At 45.8% G+C, this 21183-nt stretch overlaps 1 protein-coding gene across 1 annotated transcript in view; it reads left to right on the forward strand.

Moving 5' to 3' along the window:
* Window positions 1-294: 294 nt before the first annotated feature.
* The window catches only part of KCNH1 (potassium voltage-gated channel subfamily H member 1), a 267482-nt gene continuing 246593 nt past the window's right edge, over window positions 295-21183 (forward strand). The window contains exon 1 of the mRNA XM_066611753.1: window positions 295-367. Within this exon, the coding sequence (XP_066467850.1) occupies window positions 295-367 (73 nt within the window). The remainder of the gene's footprint in view (window positions 368-21183) is intronic.

The following is a 21183-nucleotide window of genomic DNA, read 5'->3' on the forward strand; positions in this document are numbered from 1 at the left end:
GTCCAAGCTTTGCTACGCGGTCCCGGACTCAGTTCGCAGTTCCTGTCTCCCAAAGCGGCGAGCGCACGTTGGCCGAGCGAACAGCAGAGGGCGCTGCCGGACAGGTCCAGGCTCGGTGGCGCGGAGCGGAGCGGCGGGGATGCAGTGCGAGGGAGGGTGCGTGGCTCGGAGGAGCTGATGCTGCAAAGCCGCCCGACTCCCGGTGGGGAACATGAGGAGCTCAGAGTGGGAAGAAGAGCGCGGAGAGGTCGCGCGTAGCTTCTGCCGGCCCCGGTGAAGCCGCCGAGCTCGACTATGGCTGGCGGGAGGCGAGGACTGGTGGCTCCCCAGAACACCTTCCTGGAGAACATCGTGCGGAGGTCCAACGGTGAGGAGAGCGGGAGGCGCCGGGGAGGCAGGCAGGCAGGGAGGGACCCACATCGTGCGGCAGGAGGGGCGCGATGCTCTTCCAATGCGGGACTCCTCGCTGGCGCTTTGCAAGGAGGCGAGCTTGGCCAGCCTGCGGGCGGGCTGGTGGCGGGGCTCTCGCTCGGTTGTGGTTGGCACCAGGTAGCGCCTCTGGGTGGGAACGAGTCCCAGCCCCTCAAAGTCCTCCAGAAGAAAGTGGCCAAGAGGTGTCCAGGGGGCAGGAGGAGAGCCCGCCGGGCTCCCCGACCCCCTGAAATCTGCTGGGAGGGGGCCGGGAGATTTGCAGGTGCAGCCAGTGTGTTGGCTTCAGGGTGGCACTGGGGAGGGGGGAATACAATCATAATCACGCCTGCCCCGGAGCTCTTCTACAGTGTAGAATCCTTAACGGCGGAAAGGGCGGGGGGTCCCCTTTTGTTTGGGGAACCTCCTCTCTCCTCCAGCCTTCCCACTTCCCCCACTCCTTTCTCGGGGGCTGTCCCCTCCCTTCCCACGGAGGTTTTGGTGCTATGCAGACCTGGGAGTCTCGCTTTGCAGAGGCTGTACTAGATCCTCCGCTGGAGAGAGAGACTCTCTCAGGTCTTGATGGGCTTCCTTCCATGCTTCACATCCATGCAGGTGAAGGAAGCCAGGCTAGGATAACCTACCAGCCCCCACACAGCACAGCAGCCAGGCATGATTTCATGTGAAAGTGCACTGGGATTTTTTTTTTCCTAATTCTGTCATGAATATAGGCATTTTACATTTCTCTCATTTGAATCTGGCGATCCAAAGAGTTCTGGTCCTATTTAAAAAAAAAAAAAAGCAGGTCGATACTTCTGCAATGTAGTCTGGGGTCGAGAGGGAGATTTATAGCCTGAAGGTGAATCCTGATAACAATATGAAGTAGCGATCAACTGTTATCAATCTCTGGTCTTTTTCTTGCTGATCTTTAATCATTTGAGTAAGCCCCGTTATGCAGGAAATGTCTTGCAGAGATTTGAATCCAGACCACAGAATCCAGCAGATACCAGAAGTCATTTATTTGTTCTGGGGAAAACACTGTTTTGGGTCAGTGAAGTTATTCAGACTCTATAGGGGCTCAGAAAAACTGTAAATTGTTCTGGCTGAAAGGGCTCTTGCTCTTGATTGATGATTTTGGGGGTTTTTTTCTGCCGAACAAACAACCTGCACTTTGGCTGGGTAAACAGAAACAGGAGATGGAGAGTGTTGGAGTGGCAAAAATAGGACTCAGCGTCTCTGATATGTGAGTGCTTTCTTGCCCCAGATTGCTGGGCAGAATTAAGAAAAACCTGTATTACATACAGGTCTATAGGGCTAAACCAAATGATTGGTTTATCCATAAGTTAAGTGTGCCTAAGCCTATTGTACATAGGGTTTTGTGCCCTTTTCTGCACAGGACTGGGTTGTTAATTGTGCATATGTTGTGGTAAGGGACTTGTACTCACCAGATATAAAGGAGGAAAGGGCTTCTGTACTTTTAGCAGGCAGGTAGAAGACGAAATTGCAGCAGATTCATCTTCTACTATCCCGCATGACAAGCTGTCTGATACTCTCTTCTACACAACTCATAAGGTATAGAAGCCCTTCCTCCTTTGGTCATCTTAGTAGTGGACTATAACCGAAGAAAGATGCCAGGTTGTACTTGCAAGATTATGACCCAGTTCCTTGGTTTCTTTCTTTCAGCTTGATTAATGGCAGCTACTTGAATGAATAAGGCCTATTGGCACCAGTATTGATGAGATGCAGGGCTAGGATCCAAACATTGCCTCTGAATTTGCTGGATAAATGGCAACTACACAATGATAAGGCAGATATATTACTGTAATAGCTTCCACAAATGCTTTGCAATGCTTACTGTTGTTTTTATTGAGGAAATAGCCTTTTGATTATTCTCCATGCCCAACATGAACACATCTTTACATGTCATTTCACATTTCAAGACAGTCTCCTCCAACCTAAATTCATCTTTCTACGTCAGATGTTTTACTTGGGAAGAGAGAAATATCATTTTGTCATTAACTCGCTACTGGCAAGTAGTTTTCATTCTTCAAATTATTTCAGTGTCATCAGACGGACACACCATTCAATCAGCACCATCAACTATTAAAAAAACCAAAAACTTCCTAGTGCCTGTCCTCTGTATTTGAATAATATCATCATTAAAATGCCATTTTGAAGAAAGCTCTCAGTTGAAATTGGCATGTCGGTCCTCCTTGATTCTCCCCTACAGAAAGAGGCTTGATGTAAAACCCATTGCCTTTAATGGAAGTTCTTCAGCAGCTACCACTAAGTTCCTGAACAGACAGTAATTTCATATGATTTCTCATAGTACTTTGCAGAACAGCCAAGACGATGGGGGGGAGGGGGCATGGCCAAGAATTCCATAGGAGCATAAACCAAGAGCTAGAATGTGTTTGTAATACGTACCACTGGGCATACTATTGTTGCCCCAGGGCCATTGCTGTCTTGCCCCAGGTTATCCCAGAAGCAGGCTGCAGCAGTTCCCTGGTAGCTCCTTACTTTCAGTGAATTATTTGTAGCTGCTGCTTATGGGTAGGCTTACAATTGTCTGAAGGTAAATCTAGTGTCTTCTCCATCCTTAGCTCTCTTAAATTCCAGTCCATCCTCCCTTGCCTGGAACTGCCTTCCTGAACATGGTGTGGTGCTGCCTCTCTTGCTGCAAATCCTCCATCCCCTAAAACCATCTTTCCCGTGAAGTTTTGATTTAATCCCTTTGTGTTCATTGCCATCAATAATAAATTTTGGGCGAGTCTCCTATGAGGAAAGGCCTTTTAGCAGTATAGTCCTAGGCATGTCTGCTCAGAAGTAACTTCCATTGTGTTCAGTAAATCTTATTCCCAATAAATTGTGTACAAGATTGTCACCTGTGTGTAGGAAAAAGAAGACTGTAGTGGGGAACATAAGTGATGCTTGTAAAATTATGCATGGTGTTAAGAAAGTGGTTGGAACATTTTTTCCCTCTCTCCTAGTACTAGAACTAAGGGTCATCCAATTAGAGTGATTGTCAGGAGATTCAGACGGGCAAAAGCAAGTGCTTCTTCATACAACGCATAATTAAGTGACCGAATTTTCTGCCACAAGATGTTGTAACGGCCACTTGATTTAATGATGGCCACTAGCTTTGAAAGGGGATTAAACAAGTTCCCAAAGGATCAGCCTGTCACTGGCTGTGAGTCACAGTGGCCGTGTGGAACCTTCTGTTTCAGAAGCAGTGTGTCACCAAATGTTGTTTGCTCGGCAGCAACATCAAGAGAGAGCTGTTGCCTTCAGCCCTTGCTTCTGGGCTTCTTGGTGGCATCTGATTGGCCACTGTGGGAAGCAGCATGCTGGGCTAGATAGAGCTTTGGTCTCATCCCACAGGGCTCTTCTTTGGTCCTAGGAAGATTCACAGTCATCCCTAGCTAGTCAAAGCTGGCCTTAGGATGACAGCACAACCCCCCCCCATTCCCTGCCTTCCCCAGCCCCCTCTCTTGCATGGCATTCTGGAACTGCATTGGCCTTACTTTTGTGCTGGTGCTGTACTCTGGGGATTATGCTGCCGTGAAAGGGTCTGCATCAATTTACTGCTATTTTCAGTAGTTATTATTCCAGATATCCCGGACATATGGAAATACAAAGCAGAATTATTCAGTCAAGCCCTTGACCCATCTAGCCCAGTACTGTCTACTCAGTACTGTCCATTCTCCCTGGAGGTGGGAGTCTTCTGCCTATAAAGCATAAAACTGTTTGGTCACTCTCTTATTTGTCCCTTTCTCCAAGGAGCTCAGAACAATATACATGTTGCTGGCCCATGTTGCATTTTTTACTCATGTAAACCATTAAAGACAGTTAGGTAATAGTGACAAGGTCACCCAGTAAACATCATGGCTGCACAGGGGCTGAGCCCAGGTCTCTCTGGATAAGGGCTCAATCCTATCTAACTTTCCAGCACTGATTCAGCCGCAATGCAGTCCTAAGGTAGGGGTTCCCTCACCTTGAGGATGCCTCCATAACTTCCCCACCACAGGACGCAGGGAATGCGCTGTTGGCATGGCTGCCTCAGTGCTGGAAAGTTGGATAGAACTGAGCCCTTAATCTGACACTGTAACTACTACACCACATTTGTTTTCTTATCCTGAAGATGATGTATTATGTATTTAGGATCATGGCTTGGTGGAAGCGCAAGTGAGAAATGTCCCAAATTCAGTTGTTGGTATTTGCAGATAGGGCAGAGAAGGACTCTCATTTGGTCAGCTGCTGCAGTCTGTGTATGTTATGCTAGATAGACCAATAATCTGGCTCAATATAAAGAAACTTCCTATGTTCATATCCTATGGAACTGGTACGGTATTAATATGCCATTAATATGCCATTATATGCCATTAATATGCCATTCAGGGAGATGGAGTACTATATATGACATTCTCACTTCTGGGTTTTCAGTCTGTTGCATCATCTACTTCTACCATGCATTGCCAAAAGGACATATTGGTCTCATCTCTCTCTTGCTGGCTTTTCTTCTCACACCTGTAGTTGCCAGTATCTAGTTTATTCAGAATAAATTTGAAGAAGTCATTGCATAGATAGCATTCTAAGACTCCACCATTGGAACTTTCAATCCACAAGTACAAATCCCCTTTAAAGGATCAGGATCCTTTCCCAGGCTGCCCCACTACTTTTCTCTCCTTGGACTTATGCCATCAAAATGGCTGGCATGGTTCCCAATAGACCCATAGGTGATTGGGCTACCTACCAGGGGGTTAGTAAAATATTTTTGCTTGTCTCCTGTTGGCTGTCCAGTTCCCCTCTCCCCCATTGGCTGCACCATTCTCTATCACTGCAGTTGCATCAGTGCCAATGGTGGGAGAGAGGACTGGCTAGTAAAAACACAGATCTCCATGTTGGGATGATTTGCTGTCTTTGTCCAAAGCATCTAGTTGTGGGAAATAGGACCAGAAATGCCAGGTCAGGACACAGATAGGAGCAACCAAAAATAGCCCCCCCATGCATGCATGCGCACTCTTGATCCCATTAAGCGGTACTGAAATTTCTGTCATGAACCTTAATTTTGAAAATAGGACTCAATGCCAGAGCTCAAACATGAAAAATACAGAAACAAGACAGCCTCTGAACATATGCAAAATGCCTTTCCATCACTTAATATTTCCCTTCCCCAAACAGGAATTTAAGGAGGAAGGGATGCTATTCTTGTTTTATTATTGACAGCCCAATTCTATGGGCTTTCTATGCTGTTGGAACTAGTTTTCCAGGCTTGTTGGGCGACTTGTTGGTGAAGGAACTGGGGGCATGTTGAGGGAAGGAGGAGGTAGATCTGGTGGCACCAACTTGTACCAGGATCCTACCCCCAGAATGCCCCCTGACTCTCCTTGGACTTATGCCAGCAAAATGGCTGGTATAGGACATCTGTGGGCAATCAGGAACCTACCAGGGGGATTGGTAACAAATATTTTTACTTACCTCTTGCAAGCTATCCAACTTGCATATTTATGGGGAAAAAACATTGCAGAGTTGGCTTTCTGTTCAGAGGTTATTTGGGAGATTTCTTTACTTGGTAATAAGGCTAGGCCTGAGTCTTTAAAGAGTTTGTTAAAAACTTCAGTTGCTAAGGGAAACTTCAAAAAATGATAACATGATTTGTTAAGGAGTTTACTGTGATGGATAAGTGCAGGACAGCCCAATCCTGAGCTGCCTGGCGCGTGGGGCTGCAGCAGCACCAATGAAAATTGGCCACGCCACCTCCTCGGGAGAAGGGGACTTTTGTCCCCCTCCCTTGGGTAAAGCGAGTAGCCCCACAATGGGGCTACTCAATTCTACCATGACCCGAGCGTTGGTGTAGAATTAAGAGCCTTTGTGGTGGGCGGACAGCCTGACATCGAGGCTCAGGATCTGGCGGAGTCAAGCTCCACTGGTGCTGCCTCCCTCCTGCCCCACTCCCTCCCCCTGGCATGCCTCCATCTCACCCTCTGCCTCCCCCCCAGCCTGGAATGCCTCCTCCCTGCCTCCCCCAACGTTCCCACATACCTCTCTGCTGCCTGGCAGTCCATGCAACTGTTGAGCAGTGGAGCTCCAGTGATCCACCGGCACTCGCCCAGTGCCGGCAAGCACTGGGCTAGCACCAGTGTTCAACCGTCACTAGGGCATCCAAATGTGCCTTACGGAGGAGGAGGGTGGATCAGAACTGGGAAGGGGACAAGTTCAGTGGCAGCAATGTCCCTCTAATCCAAGCCCCCTTCCTGGACTCAATCCACTTGCATGGGTCCACATGGACTTGCACCAGCGATATTGTTGGCGCAGGTCCAAGTAGACATATGAGGCTGATAGGAGCTTTCCTTGGGGCAGGGGAATAAATGTTCTTTTACCCTAAGGAGGCCCCCAGATACCAAAATGCCCCTGCAGAATGCAGCGGATACCATGTTGGCATCTGCTGCATCATCATGGGGGAGTCATGGTGGATTGGGCTACCCATCTCTTTGAATCTCCATCTCTTATATGGGAATAATCAAGTTTCAAGGATTACTAAGAATCCATGTGAAGCACGGAGTGTCCAAAGAGACCAATATAATTATAGTTTATGTTATATCAATATAAATACTGTGTTTTGTTAATTTACTTTCAATAGGATTCTTAATGATCCTATTGAAAGTGAATTGCATGCTTTCACTCCTACCCTACCCCAGTGTTTCCAGAAAACCCTCTGTAATGGAACATCTTGGCAGCCTTTGGTAAGGGAGGAAAATTTTTGTATTTTCTGATGGTGGTGCCTTATATAGCTATGCAATACAGAGTGGAAAAAATGGGTTAAACATTGAGCCACGCATCACTGTTCCAGCAAGAGGTCACTTGTTGCCACCTCCTGGGGTCTGTTTAGATATTCAGTGGATCAGGACACAAGACTAGAAATAGAAATACTTCTGACTTTCATGTGGATGCAGACAAATCTCTAGGATCCAATCAACCTATTGATGTCACAACAGGTAACCAACTAGCAAACCAACTCTGGCCATTTAAAACCAAAAGCAAAAAAAAGGCCTGTTCCCCAACTACACTGTACTTTTTTTTTTTTTACAAAAATGTTCATTTGTGAGAGGACTGTAGACAATCATTTGCCTGAGTGTTCAATATCACAAAGCCTGTGAATCAGCTTGAAAATTAAAGATGCACATGGGTTTTTTTTCACTTTCAGTGAATAAAAACTAAATGTGAAGAGGTGAATGTTTTAGGAAGGGCTGTAATTCCACCTAGCAGATTGGGAAATTATTCTGAATTTAAAAAGGAAAAAAATCTGCAGAATCACTAAATTCTGAGAAATATGTCTAATGGCATGTTATTGCTCTTTTCCCAAGTTAAACTTATCCTTGGAGTATACAGCTGCCATCATCTCAGTTTGCAACTATGAGAGTCTTAGCAAATTCCTATGCACGTCTGCTTAGAAGTGAGTTTCATTTTCTTCAATGGGATTTAGTCCCAGGAAGGAATGGTGCTGCCACCTCTTGCACAGGACTCTTGTCCAGGACCTGCCTGGACAGCAGGCAGCAGTGGGGGCAGGGAAGAGGTGAAACAAAGTGGGGAGGGGGCAAAATAGGTTGGGGAGGAATGAGGGTAGGGTGGATCTGGTAACAATGGCATGCATCAGATACTATATTCCCTTTTTGCAGCCTCCCTGCCTCCTTTCTCTCGTATTTGCCCGAGGTCAGGAGCTAGCACAAGTACAAGGAGACTAACTGCGGAGCAGGAGGCTTATGGAGGGGTAAGAGGATTTTCCCTTCTGAAGCCTCCTGATCTGCCCCATTGCTGGATACAGCGCATGCCTTTTTGGCATGACTGCACCAAAAGAGGGGGAAAGGATTGGATTGGGCTCTTAATGGCACACTGACTTACAGTATTTTCGAAAATATTTTTGTTGTAGTGCATTATTGCAATATGAAATGAATATTGTAGTGGGTCAGTCCTTCTAACAATGCGGTGCTTTTGTTACTTCACACATTTCCTTCACTGTTTCAGAAATGATGTCTGGATGGTGGATAGATTTCGTTAAATTTAACCTATTCTATAAGCACTCAACAGCCCTAATTGCCATAGGAATTGGGGGAATGGTGGGGATAGCGACTGTACTGGAGAACCCAGTCCCCTCTCAAATTTCAGTTCTCAGACTTGTTTGAGGAAAGTCAGTGCATTTTACCAGTTTATTGTCACTCCCGGCCTTTTCAGCCACACTAGATGCTGTTCCAGAGCCACTTTTTAGAGCACGATACCATAGTCTTCTGAGACTGAAGGATGCCAATTGATTGACAGTATAACAAACCATGATGTCCTTAGAAACCCTTAACACTAATCCCTAAATTCTTTCTCACTGCAACTCCAAATACACTTTTGAAAATCTCTGTGATAAATGCTAGAAAGACTGAACTATTTCATGGTCTTTTCATAGAACACTAATATCACCACATTCGGCTGTAACCCTAAACACACTTACTTGGGAGTAAACGCCATGAAACTCAGTTGGACATTTCTGAGGAAACATGTAGAGCAGGGGTTGGCAACTTTTTCGCACAAAGGGGCTGGACGTTTGGCAATGACATCATCACGTCATCGCCAAATTTCTGGGTTACCAAGCAGTGGCATAAGGACTCCATGAGCCTTGGCAGGCGACTCTACTACATGCTAGACAGGGCATGGCAAATTAGGCAAGAGGCTTTGCCTTCGAAGGCCAGATGATTTTGTGTGGCAAGCTGAATTTAGTCCACAGGCCATAGGTAGCTGACCCCTAATGTAGGTGATCAGACGACATGCTGTTTGCCATCATTTTATATATGAGTATAGAGTAGTGGAAACAGTGCTTGAATTTTGAAGGGCAAAGTAAGGGGTTCTGTAGTGTTTATGTGCACAGGCGCTAGGCTTTGAGATGCTTTAGCAGTATTTGGCAACAATGACAGCGGGCACATCTGCGTCTGAGCAAGAGCAAACTCTTGGCCTTGATAATACGCTGAGTGTCTTTGCCCAGAGCCGGTAAACAGAGGATGTTATGAAGAAGCGCATATCTCAGGAATGTGTATTGTGGTCAAGCTAGAACTAGCTAGTAGGCAGCCAGTATAATCTTAGCAAACTTTAGTACTTTTCCCTATTGCATAGCTTTGCATCATGTGTTTTGAGAATGAATAAAAGTCTGAGGAAGCTAGCCGGGAGGACGGACTTCTCTCTCAATCTCATACCGTCCTACTTCCGGCTCAGCTCTTCCTGCATCAACCCTCTGAATGAATGTCTGCTGCGACTCATTCATTGCTCTGACTCCTTGCTGCTCTAGTTCTAACTTTCAAACCCTCAGAGTGCTTCTGCTTTTAGCACTCTCCCTCAGGCACCAAGGTTCTAAGCCCTGGGTGCTTCCCAAGTAGCATTGCACTGCTACAGGGTTCTTTATGAAAACCACAAGGCCAGCCCTTAACTTGCCTCTGTCTTAAGTTTCAAATGATCATTTCATGTGTTTCATTGCCCTAAGGATGCATGACAGGATTGAAAGATGTATCCAATTCATGGGCTTATCGTGCTCAAGAAACAGGTAAGTGAAGCATAACAGAGTGGCCATAATTCAGTGACAGAGCCTGTGCTTTCCATGCAGGTGGTTCAATCTGTCCCCAACTTCAGTTAAAAAGATCTCAGGTAGTAGGACTGGCTGAAGTCTTAGAGAGCCCCTGATAGTTAGACAGTACTGGGCTAGGTGGGATTATGGTCTGACTTTGTATGAATTGCTAGGGTAGAATCCCAATGGCATTGCACCAAACAATTCCCATGATGTATGTGCCAACTTTTGTGTTGCATATGGGTGTCTCTGGCAACTGGCTCTTTCATTTTGTCAAGAAATTGTATCGCAGCAGTTGTGTATTCGGGAAGCTCCAATAGAGCTTTCACTTTTAAAACCATATGGCATCTTTGCAATGCTTTCAGAGCTCCACAGAAAATGTAAGGAGACTGGACGAGGTCATTCCTTCTACAATCATGATCTTATCTTTTCCTGAGTATGGATGATGATGGAGAGACTTGGGTTCCCTAATATGTGGAGACAGCCAATGGGCCATCTGGCTGTATGTGCATAGGCTCTCTTCCAGCCTTCAAGTGAGCAAGTAGAAGTCAGGAACGGGAACAACGCACATGACCCCACTCCAGTCTCCATGCCTTTAAAGAACATCTGACGAGAGTTATTGCAGATGTTGACATGTGGCTCCTCAATGGCATAGAATGGTTAGAACATACATTTAGGCTGTATGACAAAAAACAAGAAAGCACATTAATAAGCTCTTACTCTCAAGCCTCTGCAACAATACGACCATTAGTATGAACATATAGATTCTGTGCAAAATGTGAAACAATCAGATTGCATAACTGTGAAAGGAGTGCTGGGTTTATACAATTAAATATAATTGTGATATGCCTAAAACAGACTGATTATTTGTGACCTTGTCATGATTATAGTTCTGATCAAAATAATGTTTGCATCTTCCATTTGGCATCGACTTGTCCATAAGCATAATTGTGAGCCGTTTGTATTGTAGCATCACAGTTCTAAGCATAAGTGGCTAATATTTAAAATTATAATTCTGTGTATGTTTACTTAGAAGTAAATCCCACTAAACAAAATTGGTTTTTTGAGATATTAGGTTAAGGGCGCAATCCTGGAAATGAGTTCAGCCGGCTCAAGGGAGTATGGGAAATGAGTTGGGCCACCATAAGGCACATTTGCACCTCCTCAGGTGGACGTTGTGTCTGCGCATGGAGATGCACCAACACACAAAGGCTGAATCCAGCCTCTGTGGCAGCTTCCCCACCGAGGCTTGCATCAGCCTGGCTGGGCTGATGCAAGCAACAAAGGTAGGCGGGGAGGAGGCAGGAGGGAGGCATTCCTGGGCGGGGGAGGTCGGGCGGTGGGCAGCCCCAGGGGAAAGTGGTGGTGGGCAGCCTCCAGGGGAAACCCTCCTGCCTTGCTTTTGCCTTTTAGAGAAGGGGTGTTGGGTCACAATCCTATCCACACTTTCTTGGGAATAAGCCCCATTGACTATAATGGGACTTACTTCTGAGTAGACATGCCTGAGCTGGGCTTGGCTATCAAGTCCCTCTCTTAGCCTTAGATTCAGAAGGAACAAGAAAGCTCTCTTAGCCCCACTTTCCTGGGAGTAAGCCCCATTGACTATAATAGGACTTACTTCTGAGTAGACATGCCTAGGATTGGGCTGTTGGTCACACTTTTTTCGGAAATACAGGAACAGGCAATGGGGGGGGGAATGTGAGGCAAGTGATTTTGGACCTTTGGAAGGTGTGGACCAGTGAGGGGAGTGACAGTAGGAGAGATACTAACTGCAATTATGAGATGGGGGAATGTGCCTGAGGGAGGGGGTGAGGTGGGGGAGAGGAGGAGAGAGAAGTGCCAATTGCCTGCTCCTGTATTTGAGAAAAAAGAGTGCAACCAAAACCCCAATCCTAGGCATGTCTACTCAGAAGTAAGTCCCACAGGCACATTCCCCCCTAGTCTTTGGCTGCAATCCTAACCACACTTTCCTGAAAGTAAGCCCCATTGAACAAAATAGGACTTACTTCTTAGTAAACCTGGTCAGGATTGTGCCCTTTGTCATGTAATGATTTAATTGTGTTAATTATATTAATTAAAAATTAATTGTAGTGTAGTAATGTAAGTAAAAAACTGGGAGTGTGCCTTGACAATTTTAGTGCCTTGACAGTGTGCCGTGAGCTGAAAAAGGTTGAAAATGGCTGGTTTAAAGTAACATCTAATCTGAGCTTTGCATCCTAGTCAGCATCTTAGAATTGCAGGCTTAGGGTTACAGAGTCAGACTCAGAGGGCATATATAGGCACTGAAAATGTTTCACATGTGAACTCTGCACATCGGCACAATTCAAGAGGTGCCTGTGACATTCGCACAATTGCCTTCTACATGCAACAGTGATAGTTGTGCTTGCAAAATTTTGCAGGGGATGGATAAAGTGGATAGGGGGATGTTCTTTTCCCTCTCACACAACACCAGAACCAGGGGACTTCCACTAAAATTAAGTGTTGGTTGAGTTAAGATAACTGCCTATCCTATCTTGACTGTGCACTATAAACAACTCCTGAGTTGCCCACAGAAATAAAAGATATTGTCTTAACCAATTTTTATATCTAGTCGAGAGTGATCAGTTCTAGCTCTTTGACTTTTCATTAGAGTGATGGATTGGCTAGTCAGAGTCTGTTATTGAATATACATAATTTTAATTTAGTCAAGTAAGGCTGCAATCCTAACCACACTTTCCTGAGAGTAAGCCCCATTGAACAAAATAGAACTTACTTCTGAGTAGACCTGGTTAGGATTGTGCCCTAAGTGATATACAAAGAACGTTGCCTTTTCCCCCCTCAGAGGCACAATGAAATTAAGGTAAGGTCATACTGACTATGAGCTCACTAGAGCCAGTCATACATCTACAATGTGAGGGACAATCCTTTGCAATAGAGTTTTGGATATTCTTTCAACTGAAGATAACGCTGTGTACCTAGCCTCCCTGCTTGGATTGGAGCTTTTATTTTATAGAAAGGTTGCCTAAACAGTGGTCTGTGGGCCAAATGTAACCCTGAACTGAATTCAGACCCTGATAGTCCCAAAACATTTTTGCAAACATGTGATAAAAAGTTTCATTTACAAAGAACAGAGAACATGTTTTCAAGTTGCTGGAGACAGAGGCGGTCCACACTTTTAACTGTGATGTGCTAGATTGTGCCAACCATCAACAAGAGCCTGGCCATCTGTGAGAAGATCGGTTTGTGTGGCAAAATACATTTCCAGCCCCCAAACCATCCCTGTTCTAAAAAATGCACAGAGAGTATGGAGGCAGGAAAATGGCGCCCCCACGAAATCTGCTCTCAAGTGCTGCTTTGCGCTGCTTCTCAGAAAGTCAGTCATGAGTAGATAATAGCTGAATTGTCCAGGTAAACTGAAGAGGTCCTATTCCTCTAAGGCTCTATTCAACTCAGCAAACAACACCACAGTCTCCTGTACCAGTTATTCTGAAGGCTCTGCCTTCTGTTCTTTTCAAATATGGTTTATGTATAGGAAAAAGTACATTTTTCCACTTTTTGCCTCTATAAAGGAGGATCAGTGATAATTCTTCTTTCCTCTGCTTTCCAAAGAAGAAAGAGTAATTCTCTCCATGGTGCCTCATTACCTAAAAAATCGATTTCCTTCCAGTCATAGAGACAGGAAAATACTAAGTCAGACGTTGCTCTGTACTTCCAGCATATTTGGGGGAGACAGTGCAGAGAGAAGGAGCCAATATGGATAGCTAGAGATGATCCATTACCCATCTCTCTGTGTTAGTCTACCCCATTTGCCTGGGATAGGTTGCCCATACATGGCTGCTGTCAGTTCGTGACCAGCTAACCGTGCTGGAGTCCACTAATCTGTGACTCTGTTTCTCATTTCTGTGCTCCTAGAAACATTAAACGCTGTCCAGAAGAGCCCTATGACTTCTTGGTGTGTATATGCCCACCACTTGAGAAACAGTGGCTTGATACAACTCCTAGTCCATATCTTGGGCAGACTTGACTGAAAGAGAATGAGTTTGGGAAACCTTTGTCACCTCTACAGTCTCTGTTCTGAAATAGTTTTGTTCCTTCCCTGTGAGAACTGCTTGATAGCCTGCTTTTGAGTTGTGGAATTTAGTTGGGGAGAAACAAGTCTATGGAATCAGATTTGGCATCATGAGTTAGATTAGGGAATTTGTGTGTGCCAATGCAAGTGTTTCTGTCAATTCTGTACTGAAAATGCAATGCATAGCCTTAGGTGTTCCTTCACAAAGTGCAGCAACCAGGCACCAAACACTAGAGGGAGCTGTTCACATACAGCTTTCCCGACCATGTTTTTCTTCTCTTTATTCCACTACTTCACAAAGTATTTCACTGCTTTGTTTCAAGGTAGTGGCACTGTGAAGTCTTTATAATGCGTGGCGTTTTCCTAAGTCTGGTTTCTTTTGAAATAGCTGTCTCACAGAAGTAAATGGAGTAATGCATTTTGAAAGGGAGGTACTCATTCCAATATTATGCTTCAATAAAAGGATTTCCTCTTCCTTGGACATGGTAACTTGATTTGAAAACCATTTGCATCTATCCACCCCCACGTGGGATTGTTTACCATAAACACTTAGAAGAATTTAAAGTAGTAAAGAAACAGAACAATTGTAATGAAGACAAATATACATAGACAAAGAAAAGCTTCAAAACACAGGAAAAACTCCACTCTGGCTATTCCAGCAACATGTTGGGAGGCTGTAAGGAAAAACATTGAGGATGCAGGGAGCAAATGACAGAAGTTTAAGTCATTACTTACGCGTTATGTAGGAAGAATAGAAAATTTCTCCTTCTCTCATAATACTAGAACTCAGGAATTGCCAATGGAATTGGGAACTCAGAAAAAGCCAATGGAATTGATTGACAGTAGATTCAGAAGGAACAAGAAAGCACGCAGTACATGCTTACTTTATGGGCATTTTGTCACAAGAGGTGGTGAAGATGCCACAGTCTTTGATGGCTTTAAAATGGGATTAGATCAGCGTTTCCCAAATTCCTCCCAGGGAGCTGGGAACTAAGTAAGTGTTTGTGTGGGCGAGGGGGGGGGGCAGCAAGTTTTTACGTGAAACATGAAAGTAGTTTTGATAGGAGACAAGGGCTTTTTCCAGCAGCAGAGAAGCCCACGAAGGGGGCTGCAAGCCTCCCATACCCTGCCAGAAGCCAGTGCTGCCTCCTAGGTAAATAAAAAAGGTCTTTGGTAGCAGCGGCAGCACATTTGCTGCAGCGCAATCACTGCCATCCCTGCAGGGCCACTCTCCTACTGGGGGAATGCCCTGCTTCTGGTTCTACTAGTGGGTCGCAATCTACCGGTCTGGGAATTGCTAGATGGACAAGTGTTCTGACTGGCTACTGGGGGATAAAGGACGCTGGCATAGATGACCTCTTAGTCTGGTTCAGCAGCAGACCCAACCCAATTTCCTCTGGTGCCTGAGATCAAAGTTTGGTGCTGGTCCTTTGGTAGTTTGCAAAATACATTGCATATTTTTCCCTTCCTGCCTTCCACCAGCTCCTGGATCACTCTGCTTTCCTACTCTTCCCCCCTCCCCTTCTCCTGCCATTTGAATAGGCGAAGAGGGTGGGGAAGGGAGAGAGTGGTGTTGGGGACTAGCAGTCAGCATTGGCTACTTTTCACTTTTTCCCTTCCCTGTCCTTAGAAAGGGTAGGGAGCTAGAAGGAGGGAGGAAGAAGAGGGTGATGGTGGAAGCAACCTGTAAAAAGTGTGACCCATCTGGCTTGATGCATCTCAAAAACTGTATCTTGTGGCTTGCAGGTGCTTGCCACTTATCCTACATTTCCAGGCAGGTAGAAGAAATTGCATTTGGCTTAGTGGATCACAATTTGTGCAGCATTCAGATGCACAGCTTCCAAAGTGCTGCACTCTGTACACTTGCCGCATGAAGCCTACTTAAAATTCTTTCACAAGAAAGTTTAAGTCATGTGATAGTGAGGCATTCAAAAGTAGTATCTCACCATGCAAACTTGTTTGTTCCTCCCTTGCCCCATTCTACCAAGAATCATTATTTGCAGTTACGTGGTGAACTGTTGCACATACAGCTCCCTCTCTGGAGTTCTGCCTGGTAGCAGAGCTGAGGGAATCAATCAGTCCAATGTAAAGCAAAGCTGGGTTTTGCTAAGAACTTCACTGCAACAAGAACTGCAGTTATTGTTACACGTAGGCAGAATAACAAGACAGAAAAATGAAACCAATGAGCAGTGGCGTAGCTAGGGTAGTGCGGGGGGTGCGGGCCACACCGGGTGACGCGATGGGGGTGACGCGCCATGGGGAGGTGACACGATAAAATCATGGCTTTAGGAGCTACCCCATCATGCCATGCACCATTGGATGTGGAATGTCCAGCAGAATGCAATGCAAAAAAACCCGAGTGAAATAGCTCCTTTCCTTCAGAGGTTATAGCCAAAAAACCGGAAAGAAAAAATGAATGGATACCTATGGAAAGTGAAAGTGAGTTGTATCGCGTGTTTACTCATGTGTAAGCGAACTTACCATACTCCATTGGAAAGGGCAGGCTGAGAGGAATTCAACGACATCAGAATGGTCCCGATCCAATGAATGCAGCCTCCAAAAAACATCCAGGAAGGTCCCTCCCTCCCAGCTTCGAGTCTATTGAGCCTGAAACGAAGCCATGTGGCCACATTTACTGGAGAGTAGGCGACCTTGCCTTCGTCCGTCAGAAAGGGCATGCAGAGAGGACTCCAAGGACATCAGAATGGTCCTGATCCAATGAATACAGCCCCCAAAAACACCAGAGAAGGAGGTCCCTCCCTCCCAGCTTCGTGTCTATTGAGCCCTATGGAAAGCGAAGCAACCTCACAGTTGCATTTACTTGCGAGTAGGCAGATGTGCCTTGGCTGGTGGTCAGACCAGGCAAAGGGGAATGTGAGGACACCAGAATTGTCCTGATCCAATGGAGCTGGAGTGCAACAAATGCTCCAGAAGGCAGCCTCCCCCCCCCCCCCCCACTAAAAAGGACAAAAGAAGATGCTTGAACTGGTAAGGGGAAGTTTTCTATTTTGCACTTGCAAAGCCAGGTGGGTCTTTATTCTGATGTGCCTGAAATAGAAGAACTTTAAACTGGGCATTGGGGAGGGCTGGAAATCTCACTGATTCTTTTTGGGGGGTTGTTCTTGCAGGCAGACTACAGAGTATGCTCCATTGACCACTATGGGACTTACTTCTGAGTAGACATGCATAGGCTTGAGCTCACAGGCTGCAATTCTAACCACACTTTCCTGAGAATAAGCCCCATTGACCACAATAGGACTTACTTCAGAGTAGATTCACTTGATGGAACAGGACTGGCTCTCCCTTATTTAATTATTTCTTTTCTTTTAATTTAATTATTTATAACTATTTATTTTAATTTGCTTGATGATGTCACTTCTGGCCATGACATCACTTCCAATGGGTCCTGGACAGATTGTCATTCTAAAAAGTGGGTCCCAGTGCTAAAAGTTTGAGAACTGCTGCAATAAGGTGTTAGTAAGTTGACACGGGGGGGGGGGGGGAGAGTGTGTGTGTGAGAGAGAGACTCTACAAATTTTCAAAATCACTAAAATCAGAGTTTGGATGTTATATATCAATCAATGCGTAATTTCATGCAGAATGCAGTGAAATAAGCCACACTGAAAAACCTGTGTTCTAACAAAAGGTACAGCCAAAAAACCAGTGGGGCAGGGCGATGGCACATCACAACGCCCACCACCTGGGGCCTTGCCTCGCCCACTGCATGGGGTGATGCGCAGGCCTCCCACACCGGGTGACGCGAATCCTAGTGATGCCACTGCCAATGAGAGGTCCAACCAAAGCAGGAGAGTGCAACCCACAAGCTCTTAAACTGGGAACTGAATAGGTAACAGCTCCCCTATTGGTGGGATTAACACACAGTATACCCACACTTACTATTATTGTACAGAGCGAGCTTGTTGTTGCTTTTCCAACACAGCCTTCTGCCTTGTTGGGCAAACTGATCCACCAGACTCGATACTGACTGCTTTACTGGTTTTCCAAGACCTTGGGCAAAGACCTTTGAAGTTAGGAAGCTGCCTTATACTGAATCAGACCATTAGTCAGTCGTGCCTGTCAGCAAGCACTATCAGCAGGTTTCTAAGATTTGAGATAGCTTTCTCAGTCCTATCAGGAGATGCCAGGAATTGAACCTGTAACCTTCTGCATGCATGTGCTTTACCACTGAGCTGCTCCCCCTTCTCCAGCCTTGCCAACTTTTAAACCAGATATGCCAGGGTTTGAACTAGCAGGCCTTATGCATGCAATGCCCATGCTGTATCTCTTGTGAGTTGCACTTTCCACATGTGACAGTGACAGCCATCAAGGAGAGTGATTTTAAACATCATGCAAAATGTGTGCACCATAAGACCTTGTCAAATCCTTTTTACAGCTTTTGGCAACTGATTAAGGACATTTGTTGACATGCAATGCTTAAATTGTCTTTGAACGTTTCTCTCTGTGCATCTGTATGTAACAGTAACGTCTGATTGTGGAAAACAAAGTAGAGGACGGCTATCTGTAATGCAAATGAGCATCCTAGTCAATGTTTTATATGTACACGATAAACCTGGGTGACCTCAAACTTTGTGTGTGAAAACACCGGAAGACTGAACAGTAAATAGATACAGTTTTCATTTTATGGTTTTGCTTTAAAGCTGGCAGTATGGAGAGTATCTCATAGATAAGCGAGTGCCAAAAAATGCATAATTTATTTGAGTTTCCTCCACTTTAGTCATCGCCTTTCTATTTTTCTGTTACTAGGCAAAGGGGAGACGCTTGCAAACATTTTCAAGAGTTCATGTGTCAACTGGGCATTTGTATATGGTGTTCTAGCCACACAATAATAAAAGCACAATTAAGGTCTGCAGGGAATTTTGCTTTGACTTGTGTTCGCCCCATTTTCTCTATTCAAGCTCTCCATCCCACACTCCTCCTATGCAGATTCACCTTCCTCCTGTATCCCATCTTATCTCCCCATCCTTCTGCCTAACAACCACCTTCACCATTCTTTTGCCTCTTCTCCTCTCCTCCTTCAGGGTGTGCGTGTGCGCCTGCCTGCCTGCGCATATACATAGGATGGCTGCATGGAACCAGTGGGGTATAAAGGTTCAGGCTCTAAGTACTCTTGAGCTGTGGTAGTGACCCAGTGCCAGGTAGTGGCCAGGTGAGCCTCTGTGATACTGCATTATTTTATTACTGTCACCAGCACTGATTTCTCAGGTGGGGCTCTGATGGAAAGAGGTCTTTAGCCTGTTCCCTAACTGACCAACCTCTGATGCCACCCTTGAAGTGGCTTGGCACCAGTGGCGTCACTAGGATTTGTGTCACCCGGTGTGGGAGGCCTGCACGTCACCCCATGCAGTGGGCGGGGCAACACCCCAGGTGGTGGGAGTGGTGATGTACCATCGCTCTGCCCCCACCGGTTTTTTGGCAGTACCTTGTAGGGTCACACTTACTAACACCTTATTGCAGCAGTTCTCATACTTTTAGCACCTGGACCCACTTTTTAGAATGACAATCTGTCCAGTACCCACTGGAAGTGATGTCATGGCCAGAAGTGACATCATCAAGCAAATTAAAACAAATAATTATAAATAGTTAAATAAAATGAAAGAAATAATTAAATAAGGGGGAGCCAGCCCTGTTCCACCAAGTGAGTTTTCTCTGTAGTCTGCCTGCAATAACCCCGCCCCCAAGAATCAGTGAGATCTTCAGCCCTCCCAGTACCCAGTTTAAAGTCCTTCTATTTCAAGCACATCAATACAAAGACCCACCTGGCTTTTCAAATCTGAGAGCCCAATCCTATGCCTGTCTACACAGAAGTAAGTCCCATTAGAGTCAATGGGGCTTACTCCCAGGAAACTGGGGATAGGAGTCCAGCCTCAGAGCCCAATTCTATGCATGCCTACTCAGAAGTAAGTCCCATTAGAGTCAGTTGGGCTTACTCCCAGGAAAGTGTGGGTAGGATTGGGCTGTGAGGGAAAATGCAAGTGCAAAATAGAAAACATTCCCCTTACCAGTTCAAGCCTCTTTGTTGATCCTTTCTAGTGTGGGTGGGGGGGAGGCTGCCTTCTGGAGCTTTTGTTGCACTTCAGTCCCATTGGATCGGAACCATTCTGGTGTCCTCACATTCTTTGCCTGGCCTGACCACCAGCCAAGGCATGTTTGCCTACTTGCCAGTAAAAGCTACGTGAGGCTGCTTCGCTTCCCATACACTCGCAGCTGGGGGGGGAGGGACCTCCTCCTCAGGTGTTTTTGGGGCTGAATTCATTGGATCAGGACCATTCTGAGTTGGAGTCCTTTCAGCCTGCCCTTTTTGACTGAGCAAGGCAAGGTCGCCTACTTGCAAGTAAACGCAGCCACATGGCTTCCCTTCCCTTCCCTTAGAGCTGAATACACTGGCAGCTGGGAGGGGGAACCCCATTCTCAGGTGTTTTGGGGGGGCTGCATTTACTGGATTGGGACCATTCAGGTGTCGTTGGATTCCTCTCAGCCTGCCCTTTCCAGGATACTAAGGCATGTTTGCCTACTCACGAGTAAACACGCGATACAGCTCACTTTCACTTTCCATAGGGCTGCATTCATTTTTTTCCCCCGGTTTTTTGGCCATAACATTTGAAGGAAAGGAGCTATCTCAACAGGGCTTTTTGCATTGTGTTCTGCTGGACATTCCACATCCAACAGTGTATGGCACGATGCAATAGCTCCTAATGATGCAATTTTAGTGCATCACCCCCAAGGCGCGTCACCCCCCTGCACATCACCCAGTGCGGCCCGCACCCCCCACACCTCCGTAGTGATGCCACTGCTTGGCACAGATTCCTTATGCACACTTAATCCATTGAACTTGCAAGCATGGGGACTCAGGATGATGCCATGTTCTAAACTCCTGACATGCAGGAGTAATCCAGCCAGCTCAAGTCTAGCACATTCGTGCTGAGGAAATTCTCATGCAACATAAAACATGCAGGTAATGCTTCAGTCTTGCTGCATGGTGGTGGCAGAGGGAACCTGTGGAGAGATCCTTTTCAACTTTGCCCAACAACACCCTCCCTTTCATTCCTTTGCACCCGCAGGATGGTATTTTTATATATTTGGGGATTATGGCAAAGTATTCCCTATAGTAATG

This window comes from Tiliqua scincoides, chromosome 1, assembly GCF_035046505.1.
Source record: "Tiliqua scincoides isolate rTilSci1 chromosome 1, rTilSci1.hap2, whole genome shotgun sequence".
Classification (NCBI taxonomy): domain Eukaryota; kingdom Metazoa; phylum Chordata; class Lepidosauria; order Squamata; family Scincidae; genus Tiliqua; species Tiliqua scincoides.